General features: G+C 44.0%; 1 protein-coding gene across 2 annotated transcripts; it reads right to left on the reverse strand.

The window, feature by feature from the left end:
* Positions 1–10065: 10065 nt before the first annotated feature.
* On the reverse strand, positions 10066–27153 carry LOC137608757 (folylpolyglutamate synthase, mitochondrial-like). Of its 2 annotated transcripts, none has more exons than XM_068335318.1 (15): positions 26994–27153; positions 25533–25661; positions 25343–25396; positions 24969–25033; positions 21463–21577; positions 19903–19980; positions 19670–19731; positions 18948–19050; positions 16867–16944; positions 16510–16657; positions 14214–14297; positions 13815–13965; positions 13239–13314; positions 12796–12862; positions 10066–11739 (listed from the first exon to the last, which is right to left on the reverse strand). In XM_068335318.1, exons 1-15 carry the CDS (start codon positions 27141–27143, stop codon positions 11363–11365), a joined length of 1737 nt encoding a protein of 578 aa, XP_068191419.1. In that variant the 5' UTR covers positions 27144–27153; the 3' UTR covers positions 10066–11362. The 2 variants fall into 2 exon arrangements, with proteins under 2 accessions (XP_068191419.1, XP_068191418.1); XM_068335317.1 differs by having other exon boundaries at positions 14214–14300.
* Positions 27154–27210: the final 57 nt, after the last annotated feature.

Below are 27210 nucleotides of genomic sequence, written 5' to 3' on the forward strand. Positions count from 1 at the left end.
TGACATTTAATAATGATAACAATAATGATAATAATACAGAGTATAATAGCATATAAGCAAAGCTTTCACACTTGTAATAATAGACAGGATAACAACAGTTGAAATGCCAGTGGGGTGGAGGGCTGCTGTAGCTGGAGGAGCCATGAAATATGACCGTCCTTGGATCGGTTGATCATTCCAAATTGCCGGTATGTGTTTGTGAGTGTGTGTGTGTGTGTGTGTGTGTGTGTGTGTGTGTGTGTGTGTGTGTGTGTGTGTGTGTGTGTGTGTGTGTGTGTGTGTGTGTGTGTGTGTGTGTGTGTGTGTGTGTGTGTGTGTGTGTGTGTCTTCCATGTGGCTCCGCAGTGCACTGGCTGATGCTTGGAGTGTCCCCTGTCTCATGGGCTCCAGCAAACCCCATGACCCACAAAAAGCGGAACACACGGTAGACAATAACTGAATGAATGAATATCCATAAGTTGAGGGATCATAATTTAATAAGCCATTTTGAAATTTAAAAATGCAAAAAAAAGTTTCAGAATGAGGTCAGCATATATGGTCAATGAACGTTTGCGCCCCAAAACTTTAATATAGCTTTGGAAATTTCTTTAATATGTACATAATACAGAGCAACTGTTACCATGGTTACACGTGGACAAGGTGTGCGTTCCTGTCCATCATTCCCTCTCTCCACCCATCCATGTCCTGTCCTATCCGTCTCCCAGTTTACATCCCATCTCTCTCTCTTGTTTCTCTCTCTCTCTCTCTGGATTCATAAAAAATGGGACTAAAAGTACACTTTTAAAAAATTGTAAAACTCCAACAGTGACAGATATTTTCACTGCGTAATGAAATGCTGATGTTTGAGGCTTGCACTCGCATCTATAATAAATAGTACAGGACTGTATAACATGAGGCCATGATGCTGTGTGTCCGACCCGTCGGTCCTCTGGCCCGACCAGACCGGACAAACCAGTAGGGACGAGGCTGTGGAGCCAGTCAGTGATTCTGCTAGTTTTTCCTGATCTCATCTCTGGTCTTGAACACCGGTGCGTCCTCCACCTGATACCTTCTGCCATCCCCTTCTCTTTGTCCAGGAGCTCTGTGCTGTACCGACACCCAGGAACACATTGTTAAGATAAGATAGACCTGTATGAGAATGCAGCCGCAAGAGGACACAAGCCAGTGTCTTATTTTATCCCAAACCTGGATAAATACAGAGGGTTGTGTCAGGAAGGGCATCTGACGTACAACTTTTGTCAAATCAAACATGCGAATCAAACCCATGACTTCCATACTGGATCTTTCGAGGCCCGTGTTAACAACGACCGCATTCGGTGCTGTTCACCCATAGGGTGCTGGTCGAAGTAGGAGAGGAGGAAAGTGTGTTTGTAGGAACAGAGAGAAGAGGAACACCAAGAGTATAGGACTGAGAGTAGGGACGTTGAATGTTGGAACTATGACAGGAAAAGGTAGAGAGTTGGTTGACATGATGCAGAGGAGGAAGGTAGACATACTGTGTGTCCAGGAGACCAGGTGGAAAGGTAGCAAGGCTAGAAGTTTAGGAGCAGGGTTCAAGTTGTTCTATCATGGTGGGGATAGGAAGAGAAATGGAGGAGGAGTTATCTTGAAGGAGGAGTTTGTTAGGAATGTCCTGGAGGTAAAAAGAGTGTCAGATAGAGTGATGAGTCTGAAGCTAGAAATAGAAGGTGTGATGTTCAATGTTGTAGCGGGTATGCTCCACAGGTAGGATGTGAGCTGGAGGAGAAGGGGGAATTCTGGCTGGACTTTGATGAAGTGATGCAGAGCATACCTAGAAGTGAGAGAGTTGTCATTGGAGCAGACTTCAATGGACATGTTGGTGCAGGAAACAGAGGTGATGAGGAGGTGATGGGCAGGTTTGGTATCCAGGAGAGGAACGCAGAAGGACAGATGGTAGTTGACTTTGCAAAAAGGATGGAAATGGCTGTAGTGAATACTTTCTTCCAGAAGAGGCAGGAACATAGGGTGACCTATAAGAGTGGAGGTAGGAGCACACAGGTAGACTACATCTGGTGTAGACGGTGTAACCTGAAGGAGATCAGTGACTGTAAAGTAGTGGTAGGTGAGAGTGTAGCCAAACAGCATAGGATGGTGGTGTGTAGGATGACTCTGGTGGTGAAGAAGATGAAGAGGACAAAGGCAGAGCAGAGGGTGAAATGGTGGAAGCTGAAAAAGGAAGAGTGTTGCATGACTTTTAGGAGGGAGTTAAGACAGGCTCTGGGTGGTCAGGAGGTGCTTCCAGATGAGTGGACAACTACAGCTAATGTGATCAGGGAGACAGGTAGGAGAGTACTTGGTGTGTCATCTGGAAGGAAGGTAGATAAGGAGACTTGGTGGTGGAATGAGGAGGTACAGGAGTGTATACAGAGAAAGAGGTTAGCTAAGAGGAAGTGGGACACTGAGAGGACTGAGGAGAGTAGACAGGAGTACAGGGAGATGCAGCGTAAGGTGAAGGCCAAACAAGAAGCTTATGATGACTTGTATGCTAGGTTGGAAGGAGGGAGAGACTGATCCATACAGGTTGGCAAGACAGAGAGACAGAGATGGGAAGGACGTGCAGCAGGTTAGGGTGATTAAGGATAGGGATGGAAGTCTATTGACAGGTGCCAGTAGTGTGATGGGAAGATGGAAAGAGTACTTCAAAGAGTAGATGAATGAGGAAATTGAGAGAGAACAGAGACTAGAAGAGGTGACTGTTGTGGACCAGGAAATAGCAAAGATTAGTCAGGAGCACGGGTCTGCAACCTGCGGCTCCGGAGCCGCATGCGGCTCTTTAGTGCCTCCCTTGCGGCTCCCTGGAGATTAATCACAAAATGAAAAAATTATACTTAACAGAAAAAAATAGAAAGATATTCTACTTATAGCTAAAAACGTTTAAAAAACAAAACTTATTGTTGTAAATTCCCTACGCTGTATTACGTTATCGTAATAGTGGTGTTTAAAAATTTAGTCAGGCTCCTTTTAGGACAGCTCAGATGCACTCTGGGGTCCCAGGCAGTTTTGCCCTGGCTTTAGAAAGCAGTGGTGATTGGTTGGCAGCACAGTGGGCGGGTGGTGAGTGATGTGACATGAATCCTGACCAATCGGGTGAGACTCCCGGTATCTCTGGCCACCTGAGGGCGGGTCTTGCCATCCGCCGCGGCTCTACCACTCTGTCCTGGAGGGCTGCCAGACCGTGTCAGGTTGAGAGAGAGAGAGTCACAAGGATCCCACATTCTATTTAATAAAGGACAGCAGTGCTGCGGCCATTCAGTGGTGGGTGGAGGAGGTCAGCTGCTTGTTGGTACAGATACATGTGTATATACAGTATATGAGTTCATACAGATTAGACGGGAATTGAAAGTCACGCTAGCCACGCTAATCGTGCTAGCCAGTTGCCAGAAATCAACTGTTCCCTGTGTGGTGCCTACTCTCTGACCGGAGTTACCACTGTGGATAAGGTGGTTCCAACACAAACAGTCCCCCCGATGATATGTCCAACAGGTGGTGATTACACGGAGGACTCATTAAAATAATGAAAACAAAACAATACAGAAAGTTAGACCTGCTTCTCTCTGCAAAGACAGTGAAGGAAAGAAGACACAACATCACCAATCAGCAAATCTAGGACATTAATTCAACTCCTGCATTATCAGTTAAACGTGATGAGTCGTGTGATGTGATCATGTTGAACAGACAGGCTGGTGTGCAGGTCTGTAAACTCCAACGAGCCGCAAGAAGAAATGATAGTTAATAGCACTGCTTGTTTAGAACACGTTACCTAAACATGCTCAATAAAAGTCTCCAGGAGCGAAAACACTGTTTGTCATTGGAGCTGAAGCGAACTATTCATCAGGGATGAACAGCGAGGCTTCCTTCCCCCTCCCTGAGAGAGTCCAGAGACTTTCATCACCATCACACACTGAACAGGGGGGGATTACTGTATTTAGGAGCGATATGTGAGCTGCCTTTGGGAGTAGATTTAACAAGTTCATCAATGCAACAAAACATAATACAGTAATATAGTAATGGTAGGTAAAGCACCAAATATGGTACAACAGAGTAGTCACATGGTGTGTAATTCCAGGATGCGCTGCATAGAAAATAATGAATCTCATTATGCATTAACTATGACTAGTTAATCAATTTGATATTAGGCTAATATAGACACTTAGAACTTGTGTTGCCTTCATATAAAGCTTATAATTTTTTGCGGCTCCCGACAGGTTTGATTTTAGTTTTTTTGGTTCAATTTGGCTCTTTGAACGTTTAACGTTGCAGACCCCTGGTCAGGAGGAAGTGAGGAGGGCACTGAAGAGGATGAAGAGTGGAAAGGCAGTCGGTCCTGATGGTATACCTGTAGAGGTATGGAAGTGTCTAGGAGAGGTGGCAGTAGAGTTTCTGACTGGGTTGTTCAACAGGATCTTAGATAGTGAGAAGATGCCTGAGGAATGGAGGAGAAGTGTGCTGGTGCCCATTTTTAAGAACAAGGGAGATGTGCAGAGTTGTGGCAACTACAGAGGAATAAAGCTGATGAGCCATACAATGAAGTTATGGGAGAGAGTAGTGGAAGCTAGACTAAGGGCAGAAGTGAACATTTGTGAGCAGCAGTGTGGTTAAAGATTAAATCCACTTTATTTGTCCACACAATGGGGAAATTATGTTTTCCACCCGTTTTTTTTGTACATGCATATACCCTGTGTATATATATATATATATATATAGAGAGAGAGAGAGAGACAGATTTTATACAGGCCCCGGAACACAACACACACTAGGGGCCTGTAGGCATGCAGTTAATGACAATCAGTACAAGAGAGGTGGAGGGACGGGTCGCAACTTCAGAGTGCGCCCCAATGAGCAGCTTGTGGGGGGGGGCGCCTTGCTCAAGGGTGCCTCGGCAGTGGCTGGGAGGTGAACTGACACCTCCCACTGTCAGCCCACACTCCGAAGATGTCTGGCTGGAGCGGGAATCGAACCACCGATGGCTGGTTGCTGTCTGGTCCCAAGACGTCCGCTCTACTGCTGAGCCACTGCCGCTGCCAAAAAAGAGTATTCTAAAATTAGGTCCTCTCTAGCCATGGCTGATGCAGAAATTTTAATTCGTGCCTTTGTGTCCTCTAGACTTGACAAATGTAATGTTCTGTTACCGGTGTTGCCTCGGTCTGGTATTAGGGGCCTTCAGATGGTTCAGAACACAGAAGCAAGAATATTAACTAAAACTAGGAGATTTGATCACATCACCTCAGTAATAGCTGCATGACACTGGCTCCCGACTCATGTTAGATTCGATCTTAAGGTACTCTTATTAACATACAAAAGCATTAATGGGCTTGCTCCAACCTACCTGTCTGATCTTGTTAAACCTTATACGCCGACTAGGGCTCTCTGCTCTCAGAATACAGGTCTCTTGTGTGTTCCTAGATTTAAAAAGAAGTCAGCTGACCAGAGGGCCTTCTCCTATCGGGCCCCTTTCTTGTGGAATAACCTCCCTATAAATATTAGACAGTCTGAATCCGTGGATGTCTTTAAATCTAGACTCAAAACATATCTGTTCGACCTAACATATAAGTAATATCGGGGGTGGCAGTCTCAATGTTTAGGTTTAGCGTAGTCCTGCCGACGAGTCATAGGATTTCTTAGTTAGGCCCCTGCCTCCCATTAATCCTCTGCTATTCCCTCTAGCACCACTCTCCCCCTGTTCTCTCTGTCTCTCTCCCTCCTCCTCCTGTTCTCTCTCTCAGGCCTTTGTGTGGTGGATCATCGGCAATCGGCTACCTCTGTCTGCTTCCGTGGCTGGCGATATCAAAAGCTGCACAATGGTCCTGTTTCACCATCCACTAGGGGAGTGCTGGTTTTGTCTCATCTGGTTCTGTTTTGGTTTTTGGGTTTTGGCAGGGTAACCTTACACTATAACTTTTTTGAGAACAATGACTTTGGCACTGTCTGGTCTGTCCTCAGAGTGGTGGATCCTCGGCAATCGGTGACCTCTGTGTGCTTCATCGGCTGGTGGTGACTCGCTCTACTGGATGGATCGGCGTGCCTTTGTCATATTATTGTTATTGAATCATTTTTATTATTATTGTGTTGTTAATCTGTACATGTGATATCTATTGATTCATCTGTCCACTCCTGGAAGAGGGGTCCCTCCTCTGCAGTCTTCAGGTGGAGGATAAACTAGAGAGGTGGAGGTTTGTCCTGGAAAGGAGAGGAATGAAGGTTAGCCGCAGTAAGACAGAGTACATGTGTGTGAATGAGAGGGACCCAAGTGGAAGAGTGAGGTTACAGGGAGAAGAGATCAAGAAGGTGGAGGATTTGAAGTACTTAGGGTCAACAGTCCAGAGCAATGGAGAGTGTGGAAAAGAGGTGAAGAAGCGTGTCCAGGCAGGATGGAACGGGTGGAGGAAAGTGTCAGGTGTGATGTGTGATAGAAGAGTTTCAGCTAAAATGAAAGGAAAGGTGTACAAAACTGTGGTGAGACCAGCGATGTTGTTTGGTCTAGAGACAGTGTCCCTGAGGAAAAGACAGGAGACAGAGCTGGAGGTAGCAGAGATGAAGATGCTGAGGTTCTCTCTGGGAGTGACCAGGAAGGATAGGATCAGGAATGAGTCCATCAGAGGGACAGCACATGTTAGAGGTTCTGGAGATAAAGTCAGAGAGGCCAGACTGAGATGGTTTGGACATGTCCAGAGGAGAGATAGTGAATATATTGGTAGAAGGATGCTGAGTTCTGAACTGCCAGGCAGGAGGCCTAGAGGAAGACCAAAGAGGAGGTTTATGAAAGAGGACATGAAGGTAGTTGGTGTGAGAGAAGAGGATGCAGAAGACAGGGTTAGATGGAGGACACTGATTCGCTGTGGAGACCCCTGAAGGGAAAAACCGAAAGGAAAAGAGGAAGAAGAAGTAGTTTCTTCGTTTCTAATTTTCAGACATATTTGACCTTTAAATGTAAGTTTACAGACACTCAACTATGTCAGAGGTTAAGGTCAATCCACATCAGTACTAATTACACACAAAGTAAATTTGTTTGTCAGTGACTGAGAGATTTTTCGGCCCTACCTTATAATAAGACCAACTCTGATCACCTTCATTAAGGAATTAACGCCCCACTGAAATGTAACTGGTCTTGAACTTTATTGTTTGTTTGTTAAGTGCAGCTATTTTCCTCCTCTCTGAGGTAAAGTTACTGATCGGTAACTTTAAGAAGAAGGAGAGAGGCTGGAAAACTGAAAATGGATTTTTATCAAAACTGCCTTTTAGGGGTGTAGTCTTCATTTCATGAACCTCCACTGATGTTGCTAGCACAAATCCAGGCAGTGATGGTGGACTTTTCTTCAGACTATCGTCACTGGGTCCGTCAGAGCGTCGTCTTCCTGCCCAAGGAGGAAAGAGGACAGGGACTCATCCACCTGACCAGCAGGGGGTGCTGCGTTCTGGCTGCAGTTCATTCAGCAGTTCCTGACTGGCCCTGAGGACCTGGTGTGGCGGCCCTCAACACAGGCAGAATTGGCCCAGTGCTGGGGTCCGGAGCTCGATCGCTCGTTGTTCTTGAGAAATAACAGACTGACAGATCTTCCATGTTTTTATCAGAGTGTTTTTACAATCTGGGGACTTTTGTCCAAGAGGACACCACAAGATTTTAAATCACTCCATTGGATTTTAAAGGAACCTGTTATCAAAGGAGGACTATTTAATGTAAGAACTATTGCAGGAGCCACGGCTAAAATCTCCACTATAGGATGTGTGGTGGAGATTTGTGCCACCAGATTTTACAGATCACTCTTGTACAGTGTTGTATTTTTATTAATAACAAAAGCTGGAAGTGCTTCTGGCATTTTAATACAATGCAGGGCAGCAGGCAGCAGATCCATCTCTCCATCTACCAATGAGCCACATGCTACTTTGTGTGAACTGTTTAATCCTGGTTGAGAAGTAGGGCTCGGCTGCCGGTTTATTTGGTGTACTTTTCATTTGTTTTTCGGTTAGGTTAAGTATTATTCTTTTGCAGGATTGTTTAGTTTGTTTTTGTAGCCTTAGTCCAGCCTGAAGTGAGCTCAGCATATTATTTGATATTTAGTCCTTGTAAATAAAAAAAGATTTTCATTATATACTCATTATATATTTCATTATATACTTCAACTATTCATTCACCACAGAGGATCTCCGCATAGCCCTTCAAATAAAGGAGGTGGAGAACAGGAATAAACAGCTCGTGGTACAAGCCTTGCATCTCCGTATCAGGGCTCTTGAACTGGAAAGAGCCCCCGTAGCCTCCACCCCAGTGTCTCCCAATCAGAGTTTTGGTTCTGCTCCTGCTTTTGACGTGAGTACACACATTATACTGGTCCCTCCGTTTCGTGAGTCCAAGGTGGACTCTTATTTCAGTGCTTTTGAGGGGATAGCTACTGCTCTGAAATTGCCTGAGGAGTTCTGGTCACTTCTTCTCCAGTGTCAGCTTGTGGGGAAAGCTCAGGAAGTCGGTGCCAGTCTGTCAATTGAGGACAGTCCGAATTACGACTTCCTTAAAAAGACTGTGTTGAGGGCTTATGAGCTGGTACCCGAAGCATGCCGACAAAAATTTAGGCATAGCGTTAAACAACCAGACGCACGTGGAGTTTGTGCGTGATAAGAGCGTTCTGTTTGATAGATGGTGTCAGGCATGTGCCGTCAAAACTTTGGCGGAAATGCGTGAACTAATTCTGCTCCAAGGATTTAAAAAGTGTTTGCAAGAGCAAATTGTCCTTTATTTAAATGAGCAGAAGGTGTCATCCGTGACTAAAGCCGCTGTACTGGATGATGAGTTCATTTTGACACCCAAAAATGTTTTTTCCGTTCTGACCTTGCGTGTTTCAAATGTAATGCCCGAGCACAGAAACGGATAATCAAAATTGATGAGTGAAAGCACATTACCAGCCGCAAGTGTTTTTACTGTCATGAACCAGGCCATTTGATCGCAGCCTGCCCAGGTCAAGAAAGAAGACCAGCGCAGAACTACTAAAACTGCAGCAGGTGTGGGTTTCATCAACACCGAGTTACCTAAATCGGAGGTAATCGTGGACATCAATCCCAGTTTTAAACCTTTTGTGACTCAGGGGTTTGTTTCGCTAACTGGGGACACGTAGAAGTTGCCGTGGTCCCACGTTGATCGATAAGTTGCGTTTCGTTGCAAAAACAGCATGTCAGGCCCTGATCCTTATACATTCATAAATACAAGACATATTAATATAAACTAGTTAACTCCACACGGTCCGACAGTAACGAATGGCCGCTAGCTCAATGCTAACGCATAATGGAAAATCCCATTGACGGGCTAGCACGTCACCTGGGATGAGTCGCTAGATGTTCAAACTCCCATCCTCCGCAGACATCGGGTGGTAATTATATGGGATAATTACCCCCCCAGGTGAGTTCACTGGGAACTCGTCCTCAGTATCTGATTTTATTTTTGGCGATATTCGGATAATTACGAAAACGCCAGCTCTTTACCTTCTTCACCTTGTCGCTAGCTTTATCTGCATTGATATGGATTCACCCCGATGTCTACGACTGAGTCACTTCCGCTGTCATGGCGCGCTCCATAACTTACGACAAATGTTTTTCTAACTCCCCCTTGAAAATGAAATTTAAAAAATGCCACCAAGCCTTTTTTTAACGTATGTTGACTTTTTAACATAGTTGAAGCCCTACTCGTGTTCATTCTATGAACTTCATTAATTTTCAATTCTTTTGGTAGAAATGGTGTTCACTTCTCATTAAAGTCAGCACATTTCTTGTGTACACCTCGCACAACAGTTGCAAACATATCTTTTTCTGTGTGCCATAGTTCTTGGTCTACACCTGTTAAAACAGAAGCCATACTGTTTGAGGGGGACATTTTCCTTCACATGAACACAACATTGGCTGGTTTTACTCAGTCCAGTCATTTAAGTTTTGTGTTCATACCCACAGACCAGTAGAGCTCTGCATCAATGAACACCTCACCGATCCACTTGTCTATTTCGCATTACTGGAAATGAAAACACTTTTGTTTTAGACTCAAAAAAGACCATTTTGAAAAACAACGGATGAATTTCCAGATCTTTATTAAGTGAATCACAGGTAAGAGAGGATCAGAGAAGAGCTTCACTATTGAAGTGTGATCAGTTTGAAACCACATCTGTTTTGTTGGGTCCACATAAGGCAGTCAGTGTAGTTTGTATATCCTGAGATTTCATGGCAAACTAATTTCATGTTATAAACTGAATGGATGTGGTTGAACCACAACTGAAGCTGATAACATCTTAGCTTCACTGATTATCATGACATTATTAGTGTTTTTATACATTTCACCAATATACAAATATACAGTAGCTGTCCACATTAAGGTGACATCATAAATCTTTATGTTTAGGCCAATTTAAATACCGATTCCAGTATAAATATGATTACACACAATTTGAGAAGCAGATTTCATCTGATGCTAACACTTGAGTTGTCACATTGGCACACATTATTTAAGACTAGACTTAAAACATTTATTTTCCAAACATTTTACAATTAAGGCAGCTTAGGCTGCTAAGTTCTCTTTCTGACCCTGTCCTTATCTCTATTGTATTAATTTTCCACCCAGCCGGTCAATGCGGATGTCCACCCAAAAGAGTCTGGGTCCTAGCCGGAGTTTCTTCCTCAATGAGGGAGTTTTCCCCGCTGCTATCCCTTCATCTCTGGAGGGTTCAGTTGGGTTTTTCTGTCAGTTAAAGCTCTTTGAAATGTCTGTTGGAGTAAGTGCTTCATAAATAAAACTGGATTGACAACTACAAACCTGCAGAGGATGTATGAAGACCTTTGTCCACTTCTGACAAAACAAACCCATTAAGACTTGACAGACTGTTAAATAAAAAACACACACAAAAAACAGGAAACCCACATGCCATGAAGTCCACGTCACATCCTCTGATACCTGTTCATCTGTATTGTATGAATGTAATGTCAGTACATTGACCACAACAAGCTGGGTCTCTAGCTGGCGTCAGTGCTCAGTCAGGAACACACACTTCCTTTGACTCAGAACACAACATGGCATACATGAATGTAGTGTTTGCAGATCATGTAAACATATTTGGCTTCAAGTTAAAACACACAGACATGGACTCCACACGCGTGTGTCATCACCTGTAAGGCTCTGGATGCTGCTGGGAGGCCCTGACCTGCCTTGGTCCAAATACCGGGTTCCTACAAATCAGTCACTGTAGGGAGCATCCAGTCAGTCACACACACACACACACACACACACACACACACACACACACACACACACACACACACACACACACACACACACACACACACACATACACTTCTCAAACTGTAAGACATGGTTCCTTTAGTTGGAGGATGCTGGGTCGAGGTGTTTGAGGGCCCCCCCCACCAGGTGCAGGCTTCCAGTGATGAGGACCTGGATCTCAGCGGCGCTCTGGAGAGGAGCCGCTTTGGCCATGACGCTGGGTTTCACTGGTAAGACGCTGTTTGCTAGGTCTGCCACCACTGGGTCCCTGCCCTGAGTGATCCACTGGAGGGCGCTGAGGATGCAGGGGAAGACCACAGTGTCCCCCTTCCACTTCTGGTCCAGAGGGAGGCTTTTCTCGATGAGAAGCTGCGGACCTTTGCTGTTCCCCAGGCTGTTGTGGAGATGCCAGCTCCTCTCGTTGTCCAAGCAGCGGGTCAGCATGTGTTCAACTGAGATGTTGAAGTTCTGCTGGTCTGAGAGGCAGAGATGACAGACGGCTGGTGAAGTTCATGGTTGTGTCTCTGAACACGAGCACCAAATGTTCAGACAGTCAGAGGACAGGTCGCAGGGACAACTCCGAGTTTTCTTTAAGGTATTTTTAAATCACTCTTCATAACTTCTCCTTTTGGCTTTTCCCTTCAGGGGTCTCCACAGCCAATCATCTGCTTCCATCTAACCCTGTCTTCTCATCCTCTTCTCTCACACCAACTACCTTCATGTCTTCCCTCATTACATCCATAAACCTCCTCTTTGGTCTTCCTCTAGGCCTCCTGCCTGGCAGTTCAAAACTCAGCATCCTTCTACCAATATATTCACTATCTCTCCTCTGGACATGTCCAAACCATCTCAGTCTGGCCTCTCTGACTTTATCTCCAAGACCTCTAACATGTGCTGTCCCTCTGATGGACTCATTCCTGATCCTATCCTTCCTGGTCACTCCCAGAGAGAACCTCAGCATCTTCATCTCTGCTACCTCCAGCTCTGTCTCCTGTCTTTTCCTCAGGGACACTGTCTCTAGACCAAACAACATCGCTGGTCTCACCACAGTTTTGTACACCTTTCCTTTCATTTTAGCTGAAACTCTTCTATCACACATCACACCTGACACTTTCCTCCACCCGTTCCATCCTGCCTGGACACACGTCTTCACCTGACTACTGAAGCTTTTCACATTAATCAGGTTCTGAGTTTTGGTTCGGTCAGAAAAGTTGGAACAAGTTGACTGTGAAGTCAAAAGATGTGGAGCAACATCTACCCTCTGAAACCCGACCCACCACCATGTCACCAAGGATAATCCAGACCTGAACACCAACCTAAAACTGTGTTAATCTGTCACTGGTTTAATCAATGATGTATGAGCAGGAACTGGTAGACTGGTACAAATGATCACCAGCAGGAGGAGGTGTGACATTCTGAACTAATGAGGACTGAGAACTGTACCAAAGACAGTCATTTGACCCCCTTTGGTTAATTTCACACAGGTTAATATAAACCACCAGAGGTCAAAAGCAATGGTTCATTGATCTCACCTGCATTACAAGACGTGATGGCTTCAGTGATGTTTGGGCAGAATACAGCCAGGTCAAAATGACACGGCTGAAAGAAACAAGGAGAGGAGAGGCTGTTCAGACAGTTAAGAGTTAATTCATGTCCTGTACTACATAAGAACTACTATCTGGGATTATTCTACAAACCAGGTTAAACAAGTATTTTCTCAATACTCTGATGCAACTACTCCACTCAGATGTGGAGCTACACATAATCCCAACTCAACTCTCCTGACAGTATCAAATCTGCAGCATTTCATCTGTAATTTGCCAAACGATGGTAAACATGTCAGTTAGCGTTCAATAGTATACTACTGTTAAGAGAAAAAACCAGCTACGTCTTCTACGTCTGTTAATACGTGAATTAGCACACCCACAACATTCTGCTTTAAGACAATGGCCTCTATAGTGCAAGCTGGTCTCACCGTCAGTAGTTTAAGCAGCGCTGCCGAGTCTCTCTCTCCTGTGGCATTGAACAGCAAAACTCTGGCCACAGGTCCACTGCAACACAAACACATCGAGGTCCGTCAATACTGCTAGAACACTACTAGAACAACGTAGACCAGCAAAGCCCCACGCAGCCCAGCACAGTCAGCTGGTCTGGGAACGGTCAGGTGTCCTGGTTTCTACTTTATCAAGTGTGATCTTAAAACACCATGTTGGGTCAGCAGGACTAAACATAAAAACCATCCTGACATCCATGCAGGTTAACAGCGATTCCCTACAACTTTACCTGTGTGCAAAATTCAAGTTTATAATAAACGATTAAAAGGCCGATGAAGACATGTTCGAACTAAGGGGATTTGTTTACTTAACATGTAAAAAGACGACTGTGTGACCCTCTCCGTCCGCGACGAGTGTCGGGAAACGGCTTTAATTATGTCCTGTCCATAAACATCTGTCATCTAGTTCTGTTCAGAGTAAAGGCAGCACAGAGGACTTCTGCTGCCGCTCTGTCGGACAACACCTGGGGTCTCCAGGTCACTGGGGACAGGTTTCACCTGGCATTTCTTTCATGCTGAGCGGCCGACTCGGAGAACCAGCTGACACAGGCCTGCATGCTGCGCATGGTGTGAGCCCCATCCAGGAAGTAGGTGACTGCCCCGTGTGTCACCGTCTGGTTCCTTCCAGGCCAGTTTGTCTCTGCCAACCCTGAGAGCAGCGCACCCAACAATACTGGATGAGACGCAACTAGAGGCTTCATGGTTTTACAAGGAATCAACTCAAACACATTATTTCTACATAATAGAGGAAATATCTCCAAGTAAAAAAACAACAACTTTGATTAAAATTTTCAGACGAAAGCCTTTAGAATAAGTTCCAAAAAGCAGCAAAGCAATGATCGCTGTCCAGAACAACTAGAGAACATGTTGGATGTTTGGCTCTGAAACACAACTCACCTTTCACCATGATGGAGCTGGGCTTGAAGGAAGGCGCCTGAAGAACACCTGTGTTCTTGACGCTGGTGGAGGTGAAGCTTTCACCTGCTGAGAGGGGACATCACTATCATTCATGAAGGTCACTCAACACATGAACATGTTCATCAAGACTATTAGAACATCCTGATTTAACCCCAGAGGTTCTAGCAAAGACTCTTCATGTGTTTTGCCTTTAGTTTGTTAAAATGTGCTAAGAATGTGAAAAGACCAGGTTGATTGTTACACTTTGTTTTATTGTCGTTTTTTACAGTCAGAAAGGTCGCGCTGCTTTTATGTTAACGGCTGAAAGGTTTAGCGCCAACAGGAAACAGCAAACAGGAAGTAGAGGGAATGCTGTGAACGGAGAAACAGAGCATGGAAACAATCGTATGGGTTACGATGTTACATCAAGAGCAATGAACCAGGAAGCTGTGGCTGTAAGTCTGGATGATCTGTACATGTTCAAGGATTTATATTGATGTTTAGTTTTAGATTCAAGAACTTTATTTGTATGTGTTTATGAGACAACTTTAAAGCTACCTGCTTACCTGTTGTATGTTAAGTTACTTAACAACTTAATACGTTACTTAAGTTACTGGTAAAATATTTATACTTCTCATAGCAGTCCTTTACATTAATACTCTTGTATCTTAATAGTTTGAATCCGATTCAATGTAATACAATGTGTCGATGTGACTTAACCTGCCGTTAACGCTCACTGTGTGGCTCCTGAGAAGGACTTTATTCATGTTAACACTTGGAAAGTAAAACACATGAAGAAAACAGCATAAACAGTGAAACTGTAGTGATGAATCAACAATGGCCATGGAGACGTTTCACACACTAATGAGTCTGTAATGAATCGTACGTCATACTTGAGTAAATCTTAGCTCTTGGCTTCAGAATCCTGTGGTTTCAAGGTGTTTCTACAAAAAAGGTGAATCTTGTTACCCATCATTCTGATCTAACCAGGGACAGCAAAGGGAAAGATTTTAACTAATCAATTAATGTTGAATCAATGTTGAAGCTGAGACCTCTTCAATGATTGATAACCCAATTAAAGTGACGTTAATGTTTTTTTTTTTAAAAACCATTAAAATAATCATAGATGCTGCAACACTGATAACATTTTTACAAATGTAACTGATGTGAAAATAGTGGATTATCAGTGACGGGTGAAAATGATCGTTCACCTGCTTTTGAAGAGGTTTCCAATACCAATCAATCATATCAATCACTTTCAGTTACATTTCTGTTATTTCTGATCACCATTGCCCGTTAAAAAATAAACCATCCTTTCCATTCCTTTTTCCATTACAGAGCTTGTAATAGTTTGGGGGGGTTTTTGGAGAAAAAAGTGATGAGTGATCGCATGTATACTAATACTGTGTCAGCTGAATGCATGTAACTAAAGTTATGTGTTGTAAATTTTAAATATACTGTTGATTCATTCAATAAGCCAACGTATTTAATGAAAACTATGAACAAACATGCTAAAGTGATCAGTTTCCTTTTCGCATTAAATGTTGCAAACCTGAGTTAACTAGATGACATTAGATAACAGACATAAAGTACGTGACCCCCTACAATTTCTTAGTGTGGTTTCTATCTTCTCCAGCTTCTTCCCACCTCCAAAGACGTGACATTTAGGTGAACTGGCCACTTTAAATTGTACGTACGTATGAGTGGTTGTTTCGCTATGTGCGGCCCGACGATGAGCTGTTTCATCTGGGATGTACCGTATATCACCTGTAGACAGCTGGGAAAGGCTCCAGCAACACATGTGACCTGTACTTCAGATAAACGGCTGAGGATGTATAAGAAGAGGTTAAACTGACGCTCTGACATGAATGAATCATGTCTGAAGGTAAGGCTGCAGGAGCAATGGTCCCTACGTACCATCACTACATGACTGAGTACTGGAACCGATTCACAATTATTCACCTGACCTGCTCAGTACACTTCTAGGACGACCCCCATTAGAATGCATGACCCAGAGCCATTAAACTCGTTGGCTTAAGTATTACCGCATCAGCAGCAGCCTACAGCGATAGAAAGTTCAGTCTGTTGAAGCAACGTCCACTGAAGCCTGGAGCAACGCAACAAGTTCCTGATTTCTACCGATTCACAGGCACAGGACCCCTCTCAATATCTACATGACGATGGTGCGTTTATGGGGTTTGTCAAACTACAACAAAATTGCTATGTGATGTCTGTGCATGTGTGCTGATAGGGAGTACTACACTAGTTCTCTCTGAACTACTGCATACAGTCCTACCTGGACTACAACGTTTCTGCAGCCAAGTGTGGCTCAGCTGGAGGGCCAAGGAGGCGTTGGGGTGCTGGTGCTGCCCTGCCAGGCCCAGACACAAAGGTCCATGGTCAACTTGGTAGTCCTTCAGGTCTGGGCACACCCTCAAAGGACACTACAATACGGGGTCAAACTGTTAAAACACCAAACTGAGCAGCAGGAGAAGGGCTTTCAACAACAAAGAACCATTTCAAATTAAACATTCTACCAAGCTGTGTGAATGAATAAACTCAGGAGATTTAATGCATCACTCATTAGAAACAATTTGAACAAAGAAAAACAACAACTATCCTTCAGTGTACCATCGTCTGAATGCTTACTTACTCCTATCTCTGAGGCCCTGTCCTTGAGAACGGCCATCGCATCCTCTGGTTGTTTGACGGTGAAGGCAGGAACCCCCGGCTGGACAGACAGCAGCGTCATTAGTCAGGAACAAGAAGACACAGTAGAAAACCAAACCGTCTGCGGTGTTTTGTATCCAGGTCTTGAAACCTGGATTCTCATTAGGTGTCAGAGATCTTCTCTCCATTTCGGTCTGGTCTCCTTAGCGGTCTCCACAGCGGGTCGTCCTTTCCCCATGTCAGACGTACCTTCTGCATCCTCCTCCCCAACACCAACTGCCCTCATGTCTTCCTCACTACATCCATCCACCTCTCTGGTCTGTCTCTTGCCTGGTAGCTCCATCCTCATCACCCTTTCACCAACATACTCACCATCTCTCCTCTGGACGTGTCCAAAGTGTCAAAGTAGTCTGCTATCTCTAACTGTCTCCAACCCGGTCAGTCCCAGAGAGAACCTCAACATCTTCATTTCCTCCACCTCCAGCTCGACTTCCTGTCTTCTTATCAGCAGCTCTGTCTCTAAACCGTCCATCAGTACTGTCCTCACCACTGTCTTCTAAACTTTGCCCTGTGTTAAGATGGACAGAGCTTCTTCTGTCCATCAGACACCTGACCTTTCCTCCACCGGTTCCAGCCTGTTACATCCGTTCGTTCACCTCCACCATGCTAACCGCTACTCTGGACTGTTGACCCCAAGTATTTGAAGTCTTCCACCTTCACTATTTCCTCCACCTGTAGCCTCGCTCTTCCTTCTTTACTCCTCATTTAAACACAGATATTGTGTTTTACTTTGGCTAATCTTCATTCCTCTCCAACGCATGCTGTCACCTTGACGATATGGCCCTAAAATAACAGGGGTTTTGGTGACAGTGACATGATCCGATAATTTTGCCACGATTCTGGAACATGTGCCTATGTGACAGCAGAAAGTTACAGTAGATACGTAGAGTTTATCTTACTAGGTTTTTACATCCCGCAAAGCGGTGATGTATTGTAATTGTCAGTGTTCGTCTGTCCACCAAATATCTTCACAACTGTTGCAGATAGAAAAAAAGCACATTACTTGGGCAGCAAAGGAGATGAAAATGAGATGATGACCTTGAGAAAACTAGGTCAAGGTCAAATTTTTGTTTTGCACATAACTCAGGAAACGGTTAAGATAGAAAGACGAAACAAAAGGAGTTACATTCAGGGAGGCAAGGGGATGAAAATTAGATCACAACAGTCTGCATGACTGCTGGTTGATAAAAATGTGGGGCTTTTTTCATTATATAATTTACCAGGCTGGAATGGGTTAAAACAATTTTAGTTATAGGGAATAGGGAAAATATGTTTGAGTTACAAGCTGAGTCACGGAATGGATTAAACTCGTATCTCGTAACTTGTTAGCTTCAAATAGATTTGTCTTAACCAAACATCATTGAAAATGCATAATTACAGTACAGAACAGGGAGTGGTTGTCTTCAGTTTAGCTTGGAGACAGGTTAATTTGACTAAGGTCAAAACTGCTCCCTCAATGGGATGTCGGATCTACGTCCACCGTTTTAACCAGAAACTCGAAGCCAGCTCTCTTCACCATTTGGACTGGCATCATATCGTTTCTCGCACTGTTTGCATTTCACCGTGGTGTGTCTGTATCTGGTCTTGTGTACACAAACCACTTTCACACCAAAGACACTCCATGTTTGGATTAACTCTTCCTCAGAACTTCTTTCAGCCATGGTTATCTCCACCACAGCCATGTTACGTGAAACGTATGACGTTTTTAAGTCAACAAGTCAGAATCCTGTGGTATGAATTTCTAATACCTTAATATTGTGCTGGTATTATCATGACTGACACAATATAGCCTGAAAAAATACGTTGAATTTGAAGGAATAGTTTCAAGAGAAAGTTTGTTTGTCTTCTGACAGGGTTTTTTAAAAAAAACAACAGTTTTTTGCTGATAGAGGAAGATTGAACAACTGCTGTGCTGTTGTCGCTGGAACCCCTTGACTAACTTGTGTTGGGCTAATGACATATACAGTATTTAGTTAGATCACAAAGTCACATGTGATGTCTCACCTTGAAGATGCCTCCTTTCTGCCAGGCAATCTTTTCAATTGTGTCTCCAAGAATCTGAGTGTGGTCTATGCCAAGTGAGGAGATGCCACAAACCCACGGCTTCCTGTTGACACACAACCACACAGAAGACAAACAGACAACACGAGTAACATTACTACAACACTACAACTCTTTATTGTGGTAGTTCATCATGTCAATATAAGTCCAAAGGTTCTCCAACCACGTGACTACCATTGCATAACATGCTTCCAAAGACAGCTACCCTTATTGCCCTGCATCACAACTCAGCTACCCAAGGGTTCTAGGTCTCTGAAACCCTCCTGAGACACCAGACTAGTCTCTCCCTGGGTCAGAACCAGTCCTTTTTCTCTGCATAGGTATAAAGGCTCACCAAAGACATGCTGTGTCCCAAATTGCATTATTCCATACTGAACATGTTCAGTTTGAGTGACTGTTTATATTACCAGGTCTGTCACAATGTTATACAAGAAGTACCAGAATGACACAAACCAGGCTGAGCGTGGAACGATGAACGCTTCACACCCTCAGTCAAGACTGTCCCACGGCTGTTTCTGTATGTTCAAGGAATTCGGGGTTTTCACCACCATAAATTTCTACTGGGGTAAAAGTTTTAATCTTCATGATTGACCAATTAAAAAGTAGAGACTAAGCGACACGCTCACTGGAATGAGAGGATTCAGTTACAGACGTGAAAGTCTTACCTTATAATGTTGGTACAGTCATAGGCTCCACCAATCCCAACTTCAATTACAGCCAAATCTACCTGAACAAAGAACACAGTCGTTTCAGAAGACAGTCGTTAAGTAATTAAAGTATTTGCACTTCCATTCAGCCTGAGGATGATGATGTCAGCAGCTGGTCTATCAAAGATAGTGAACCAGGGCAGAAGGGTCTTAATGTCATAAAAAGTGTCTCAGAAAACACCATGGTTTACCTTCTCCTGTAGAAACACATGGAAGGCCAAGATGGTGAGGAAACGGAAGTATGCTGGCATCGCTCCCCCGTAGGCCTCCTGACGAGGACGAGAAGAGAAAAATTGAGGAATTGAATTGGTTGCCAACTTTCCATGAATTCCATACAGCTGCATCTGCAGATGTTACAAGTTTGTCATTTCATTTCAAACCACTGCTCAGGTCTGTTTCTGTACATCAACAGTTTATTAACCAAAGGCCCCTGGTGTTCATGTGTTGAGGAATCTTTTAGTTCATACAAAAAAAAATTGCTTTAGATGAACAAAATGGTTCAATACTCAGGTCACTTTGCACTGTGTCATAAAAATGATTTTTTTTTGTTAGACGGTATGTTTATAGACAAGTAACACACACGCTTACAATTGTTTTGTTTTTTTAAAGAAAGTACAGAAAACCTCCCATCTGCCTCGTTCAGCATGTCAGCTGTGATAAACCCTCAGAACACGAACGAGAGCCATGAAGACAGAAACACGCTTGTGAACACAGACGAGGCTCAAACAGCAGCAGCATCTTTTAAGATTTAGTGGAGCTAAACACAGAGTGATTATTGATCTTATATTGACTTGATTAGTTCCATTCTTTCAGATGTTTGTGGTTCTATCCTGCCTCTGCATGACCTGAATACTAAGTTCTCCAGTCATCAATTAAGACGTAAAGTAGATGCCGCATGGGGGTCATGTGACTAACGTCCTGCATACTGTCACATGAAGGTCACACTCATTGAGCCCACAGGCCCTGTGTGTGTGTGTGTGTGTGTGTGTGTGTGTGTGTGTGTGTGTGTGTGTGTGTGTGTGTGTGTGTGTGCGTTTGTTACAAGCCTGTACCAACTATATACACATGCGACTAACTACCAGTGTTTTTTTAATTCATGTCATTCAGCTGCCAGACGTCCAACTACACTGTATTTGAAACGTCTTGCCCCAAAGTGATCCATGATCCTCAATATCTTTGATTGAATATTGATAAAATCACTTTCCCCCCAAAACGCTCTGTGTTAATGGGGCGTGGCTCTCAGCTCCCTATCTGCACAAATTCCCCTTCAGGGGTGGCCACACCTTTGGGCATGTCAACCAATCAATATCGTCAATCACTCTGTCCAATGACAGAGCGCAATTTGTGACCGCACAAATTGCGCTCTAGCAAAATCCGATCATTTTGATTCGGTCCGGTCCATGAATTCCTAAAATTCCAAATATCTATTGATGCAGGAAGCATTTGTATACCAGATTCTAGGAGTTGGTCGGGTTAGGGAGGACCACTATGTAAATGTAGAGACCTGAAAAAATTGGTTTTTCGTAACAGGACCTCATTAATAAAGTACATTACATTTACATTACATGAAAAGACTTTTCTATTCACTTACCATCTGTGACACTGACATTACACAGCTGTGGTTAAAGTCCTGCTGAGGCTCTGAATAAAATGATTCAAGTTTAAACTATCGAAACTTTTTACTTCCACATGAAGAGAGAAAAAGGTCTTTGCTGGTAAACCGTTCATCTCTGCGCTGTGACATGGCCTACCTTGGTTTCCTCCAGTCGACCATAAACCTGCCAGAAGTACTTGGTGAAGAGCTCTTTTCCGATTGGCTGGCCATTAATTCGAATCCTCTCCCTGACTTGGACCAAATGTGGGGAACTACAACCAAGGAGGACGAATAAAAATGAGTTATATGCAAACGAGAAATAAAGGTGCATAAAATTGAAAATACAGTCACTGTTTTTCTTCAAAATGTAGCCCCAAGAGGACACAAGCCAGTGTCTTATTGTGCCGGTCCCAAGCCCGGATAAATACAGAGGGTTGCGTCAGGAAGGGCATCCGGCGTAAAACTTTTGCCAAATCAGGGATGCGAATCAAACCTATGACTTCCATACAAGATCGGTCGAGGCCCGGGTTAACAACGACCGCCATCGGCGCTGATGACCTACAGGGCGGCGGGGGAAATTGGATTACTGTTGGTCAAAGAAGGAGAGGAGGAAAGTGCGTTCGCTCAAAGAAAGACAAAAGGAACACCAAGAGTATAGGACTAAGAGTAGGGACGATGAATGTTGGAACTATGACAGGAAAAGGTAGAGAGTTGGTTGACATGATGCAGAGAAGGAAGGTAGACATACTGTGTGTCCAGGAGACCAGGTGGAAAGGTAGCAAGGCTAGAAGTTTAGGAGCAGGGTTCAAGTTGTTCTATCATGGTGTAGATGGGAAGAGAAATGGAGTAGGAGTTATCTTGAAGGAGGAGTTTGTTAGGAATGTCCTGGAGGTAAAAAGAGTGTCGGATAGAGTGATGAGTCTGAAGCTAGAAATAGAAGGTGTGATGTTCAATGTCGTTAGTGGGTATGCTCCACAGGTAGGATGTGAGCTGGAGGAGAAGGAGAAATTCTGGTCGGACTTTGAAGATAGAAGATGGAAAGAGTACTTTGAAGAGTTGATGAACGTGGAAAATGAGAGAGAACAAAGACTAGAAGAGGTGACTGTTGTGGACCAGGATGTAGCAAAGATTAGTCAGGATGAAGTGAGGAGGGCATTGAAGAGGATGAAGAGTGGAAAGGCAGTCGGTCCTGATGATATACCTGTAGAGGTTTGGAAGTGTCTAGGAGAGGTGGCAGTAGAGTTTCTGACTGGGTTGTTCAACAGGATCTTAGATAGTGAGAAGATGCCTGAGGAATGGAGGAGAGGTGTGCTGGTGCCCATTTTTAAGAACAAGGGAGATGTTCAGAGTTGTGGCAACTACAGAGGAATAAAGCTGATGAGCCATACAATGAAGTTATGGGAGAGAGTAGTGGAAGCTAGACTAAGGGCAGAAGTGAACATTTGTGAGCAGCAGTATGGTTTCATGCCAAAACAGAGTACTACAGATGCAGTATTTGCTCTGAGGATGTTGATAGAGAAGTACAGAGAAGGCCAGAGGGAGCTGCATTGTGTTTTTGTAGATCTGGAGAAAGCTGATGACAGGGTGTCCAGAGAGGAACTGTGGTATTGTATGAGGAAGTCTGGAGTGGCAGAGAAGTATGTTAGAGCGGTGCAGGACATGTATGAGGACTGTAAGACAGTGGTGAGGTGTGTGTAGGTGTGACAGAGGAGTTCGAGGTGGAGGTGGGACTGCATCAGGGATCAGCTCTGAGCCCCTTCTTGTTGCTATGGTGATGGACAGGCTGACAGACCAGGTTAGACAGGAATCTCTATGGACTACGATGTTTGCAGATGACATTGTGATCTGCAGTGAGAGCAGGAAACAGGTGGAGGAGAAGCTAGAGAGGTGGAGGTTTGTCCTGGAAAGGAGAGGAATGAAGGTTAGCCGCAGTAAGACAGAGTACATGTGTGTGAATGAGAGGGACCCAAGTGGAAGAGTGAGGTTACAGGGAGAAGAGATCAAGAAGGTGGAGGATTTGAAGTACTTAGGGTCAACAGACCAGAGCAATGGAGAGTGTGGAAAAGAGGTGGTGAGACCAGCGATGTTGTTTGGTCTAGAGACAGTGTCACTGAGGAAAAGACAGGAGACAGAGCTGGAGGTAGCAGAGATGAAGATGCTGAGGTTCTCTCTGGGAGTGACCAGGATGGATAGGATCAGGAATGAGTACATCAGAGGGACAGCACATGTTAGAAGTTCTGGAGATAAGGTCAGAGAGGCCAGACTGAGATGGTTTGGACATGTCCAGAGGAGAGATAGTGAATATATTGGTAGAAGGATGCTGAGTTCTGAACTGCCAGGCAGGAGGCCTAGAGGAAGACCAAAGAGGAGGTTTATGGATGTAATGAGGGAAGACATGAAGGTAGTTGGTGTGAGAGAAGAGGATTCAAAGGACAGGGCTAGATGGAGGCAATTGATTCGCTGTGGAGACCCCTGAAGGGAAAAGCCGAAAGGAAAAGAAGACTTTTTCTTCAATGTTTGTTCATATTCACATATTTGTTCAGTTCAATAATTCACTGTTAGTTCTTCTAGTTTGACGACTTCCTTTTCTTTGCAGCCAGTTTCTTGAGACTTCTGCATTGCCTTCCTCTTTAACTCTTTTTGGTGTTCTTGATGTGAATTTATGAAGGGAAATATAAAGAGAATTCTCATTGGTCTGAATCATTTCAAATTCAACCAATTGCCAGTCCAACAACAAACTTGGAAATCGATCTGCAGAAAATATATTGCGAAATTTAGTTGACATAGTTTTTGATGACAATAAAAAAAAGGTACCCCCCAAATTTTTCCGACGAATTTAGAAGATCCACTAAATTGATTGAATTAAAATCAGCAAAAATCCAGATGAGCAGAAAACTGTTTATCTCTTATATCTCTGTTTATATCATCTGTTTATATCTATAAAACCATAAATTGCGTTTTATCTCAAAACTGATGAACAACTTTACATCATTCGAAATAAAGGTAGTAAAAATTGCTCCAGAGTTCCTTCAAGTTTTTTCTTCTTCTCCTAAAGGACTAAATTATAAGGAACAAAAATTTTAAGAGTAGTGAAGCCATCCATCTTGAAGCGCGTATAAGCGCTGTGAGAGCTACCCACCGCTCGACCTCCCATCTGCATGCCTACAGGCCCCTTGTGTGTTTGTGTTTACGGGCCTGTACTGATCTATACGTGTGTGATTTTAAGAGTGGAAAGAAATTATTTCCCTACAGGGATTATTAAAGAATTGATTAGTATTATCATCATAACCAAGGACGACTTAGTTCAGATCGACCTGTGTCTGTACTGCTTTCATGTTTCATTGTTTCTGGTAAGTCTTGGGGAATAATACTTTCATATTTAGAGTAGTGATAGTATTTAAATAGCCTCAAATGGCAATAATAGATTGAAAATTTAAATATAACAATTCAACCTGCCTACTTTTGTTTAAATAATTATTGCACACTTTCTGCAAATTCTATAAACTCCCATTTCACTTCTCAAACACCACTGTGTTCATCTGCTATTTGATATATTTAACTGGAATTGTTAATCCAAACCACCAGTGATTTATCAAGGAAAATCTAGAAATTTATCAGGGTTGCCCAAACTTTGTCATACCGCTGCATATGCTGCAGTCTCACCTGTAAAATCCTGTGCGGAAGCCATGGCCTCTCAAAATCTGCTCGGTGAATGCACACGTTGAACCCTGGACACACACACACACACACACACACACACACACACACACACACACACAGGGTGTCAGAATGGCTCGTCGCTTTCAAAGAGTCCACATTTGAAAACATGTTTACATAACCTTCTGTCTCCACTTGCGTCACGCAAGTCTAGAGCTCCCTGTGGTAGAAAGTCTGTAAACAGCTCTCTAGAAATCAGATTCAAATCTGTCAGCATGTGACTTTCAGGACAACATGTTTAGTTGGGCCTTGATAATACAGCCTACACACACTTGCACGTGCATACACACACACACACACACACAGTGATGTCAGCTCACCTTGCCCTTTGTTCCTGTCACATGAATGATATTGAGACAGTTGAGATCCTCCACCTTGATGAACACACAGGTAGAGCACAGATTACACACCTGAACACAGCAGACACACGGTATCTGCTGTAATCTCTGACGTTATCACTTATGTAAGAACCCGTCCCGTGTTCTATTCGAGGTAATTTAACCGACTCACTCCAAGTCGGGCTCGTTCCAGGAAGCCAATCATGGCATCGAGCTGCAGCTGCGGGTGGCTCCGCTCTCGTCGCACCTGATCGAGAGCGCTGGCGTTGGTCTGCAGCGTGTTCAGAGTGCAAACAGCATCCTGCCACATCAAGCAAAGCCTTGTTAATCCCACCAGCAGCCATCGTCCAGAAACAAGCTCCGACATCCCTTCAGAAACGTTTTTATTCATCAAGCACATTAGGGGAAAGCCAGCCCGGGACTGGTGACTGACGGATAGCGTTAGCCACATTCCTAGGGTGGGGTTAATTTCCCTGGGAGGGAAACACTTCTATGTTCTCCTGCAGGTTTTCTAGACTGGTTCTCTAAACCTCGTGGGAACACCTCCTGCCATCTCGTTGTGAGACATCACAAAATAAGAGCAAATCAGAAATGGCTTGAACCAATGTTGACTGGCTGGTTTGATCATATGATTAAATCAAGTTGGCCTACCCCCCCCACACACACACACAAAACACACCCCCTTAGGCTAAGCTTAACTAACCAGTTGCTTGAGGTTTCATGTTATTTCATCTTATGAGATGATATGCTCCCAAACTGGGAAATTTAAATTATTATTATTATCCATATTATAATTTCACTAGTCCTTTCCCTTCGTTTGTGCGAGGTGTTCCAGTCTATCCAGACAGAGACAGACTAGAGACATGTTGGAGTACCAAACAACAAAATACTGTATAATGTTTATACTGTATTGGTCTTTAATTACATCTCTGCCTGAAATAAACTAATTACTATAATCATTACTATACTAAAACACAGTAATCATGTAAAAAAACAAAATCTAACAATCCATGTAATTTACACAGGTCCCACTAGTTGTTTTTTTTATATTATTATTAACGATGATAATAATAATAAAGTCATTTTGTAGTCATGTCTGGAGAAGAGACACCCCATCAATAGTCAATAACTAAACCTAAAGCCTCCCCTGATCAGATCCATCTCAGGACACCTGCCATAACTTCATAGTTGGGACAAAAGCCTGTGATCACATTAATTAATTAAATCAAGTTGATTCTACATCACGTGGTTTCAGTGATGGAGGGAAGTTCATCAAAGACAGGAGAAGAGAAGAAACCAGAACCACGTGCTACCGGACCAGGTGTCCTGGGCTTTTTAAAACGAATAAGCAAAGATCAACAGGTGGTGACATCAGTCCGGATTGAGCCGTTCACATATGGCATCACACTGGTTCTAATCCACGTTGGATTGGAACCAGTCACATGTGACTGGAACTGGAACCGGACCAACTTCCATCCCCCTCGGCTCTGCTGGTCAAACCGGCTCCGGTCCGGAGGTCCAGTCAGCCACGTTTCTACTCGTGTCTCCACTAACGAGCTCCAAACTTCTCCAACTAGTACCCGCTGCTAGCTAGCCGGCTGCCGGCCGGTAGGTGGTCGTTGTGGGGGCCTACCTGGTACTCCATGCCGGGGACCTGGTGCGCCGTCTGGGTGCTGGACTGACTGACTGCAGAGCCCGCCAAGCCGCGCGGCCACGCTTCCTGTCGGAGCCTGGCGGTTAGCGCGAGCCCCGGCAGCCACCTGCGGGACACGCGCGCCATCATGCTGTCACCGGAAGCCGGAACCTGTTACGGGACTGACGCTCTTCCTGACGTCATGACGTCTCGACAC

This window comes from Antennarius striatus, chromosome 15 (assembly GCF_040054535.1).
Source record: "Antennarius striatus isolate MH-2024 chromosome 15, ASM4005453v1, whole genome shotgun sequence".
Taxonomy (NCBI): domain Eukaryota; kingdom Metazoa; phylum Chordata; class Actinopteri; order Lophiiformes; family Antennariidae; genus Antennarius; species Antennarius striatus.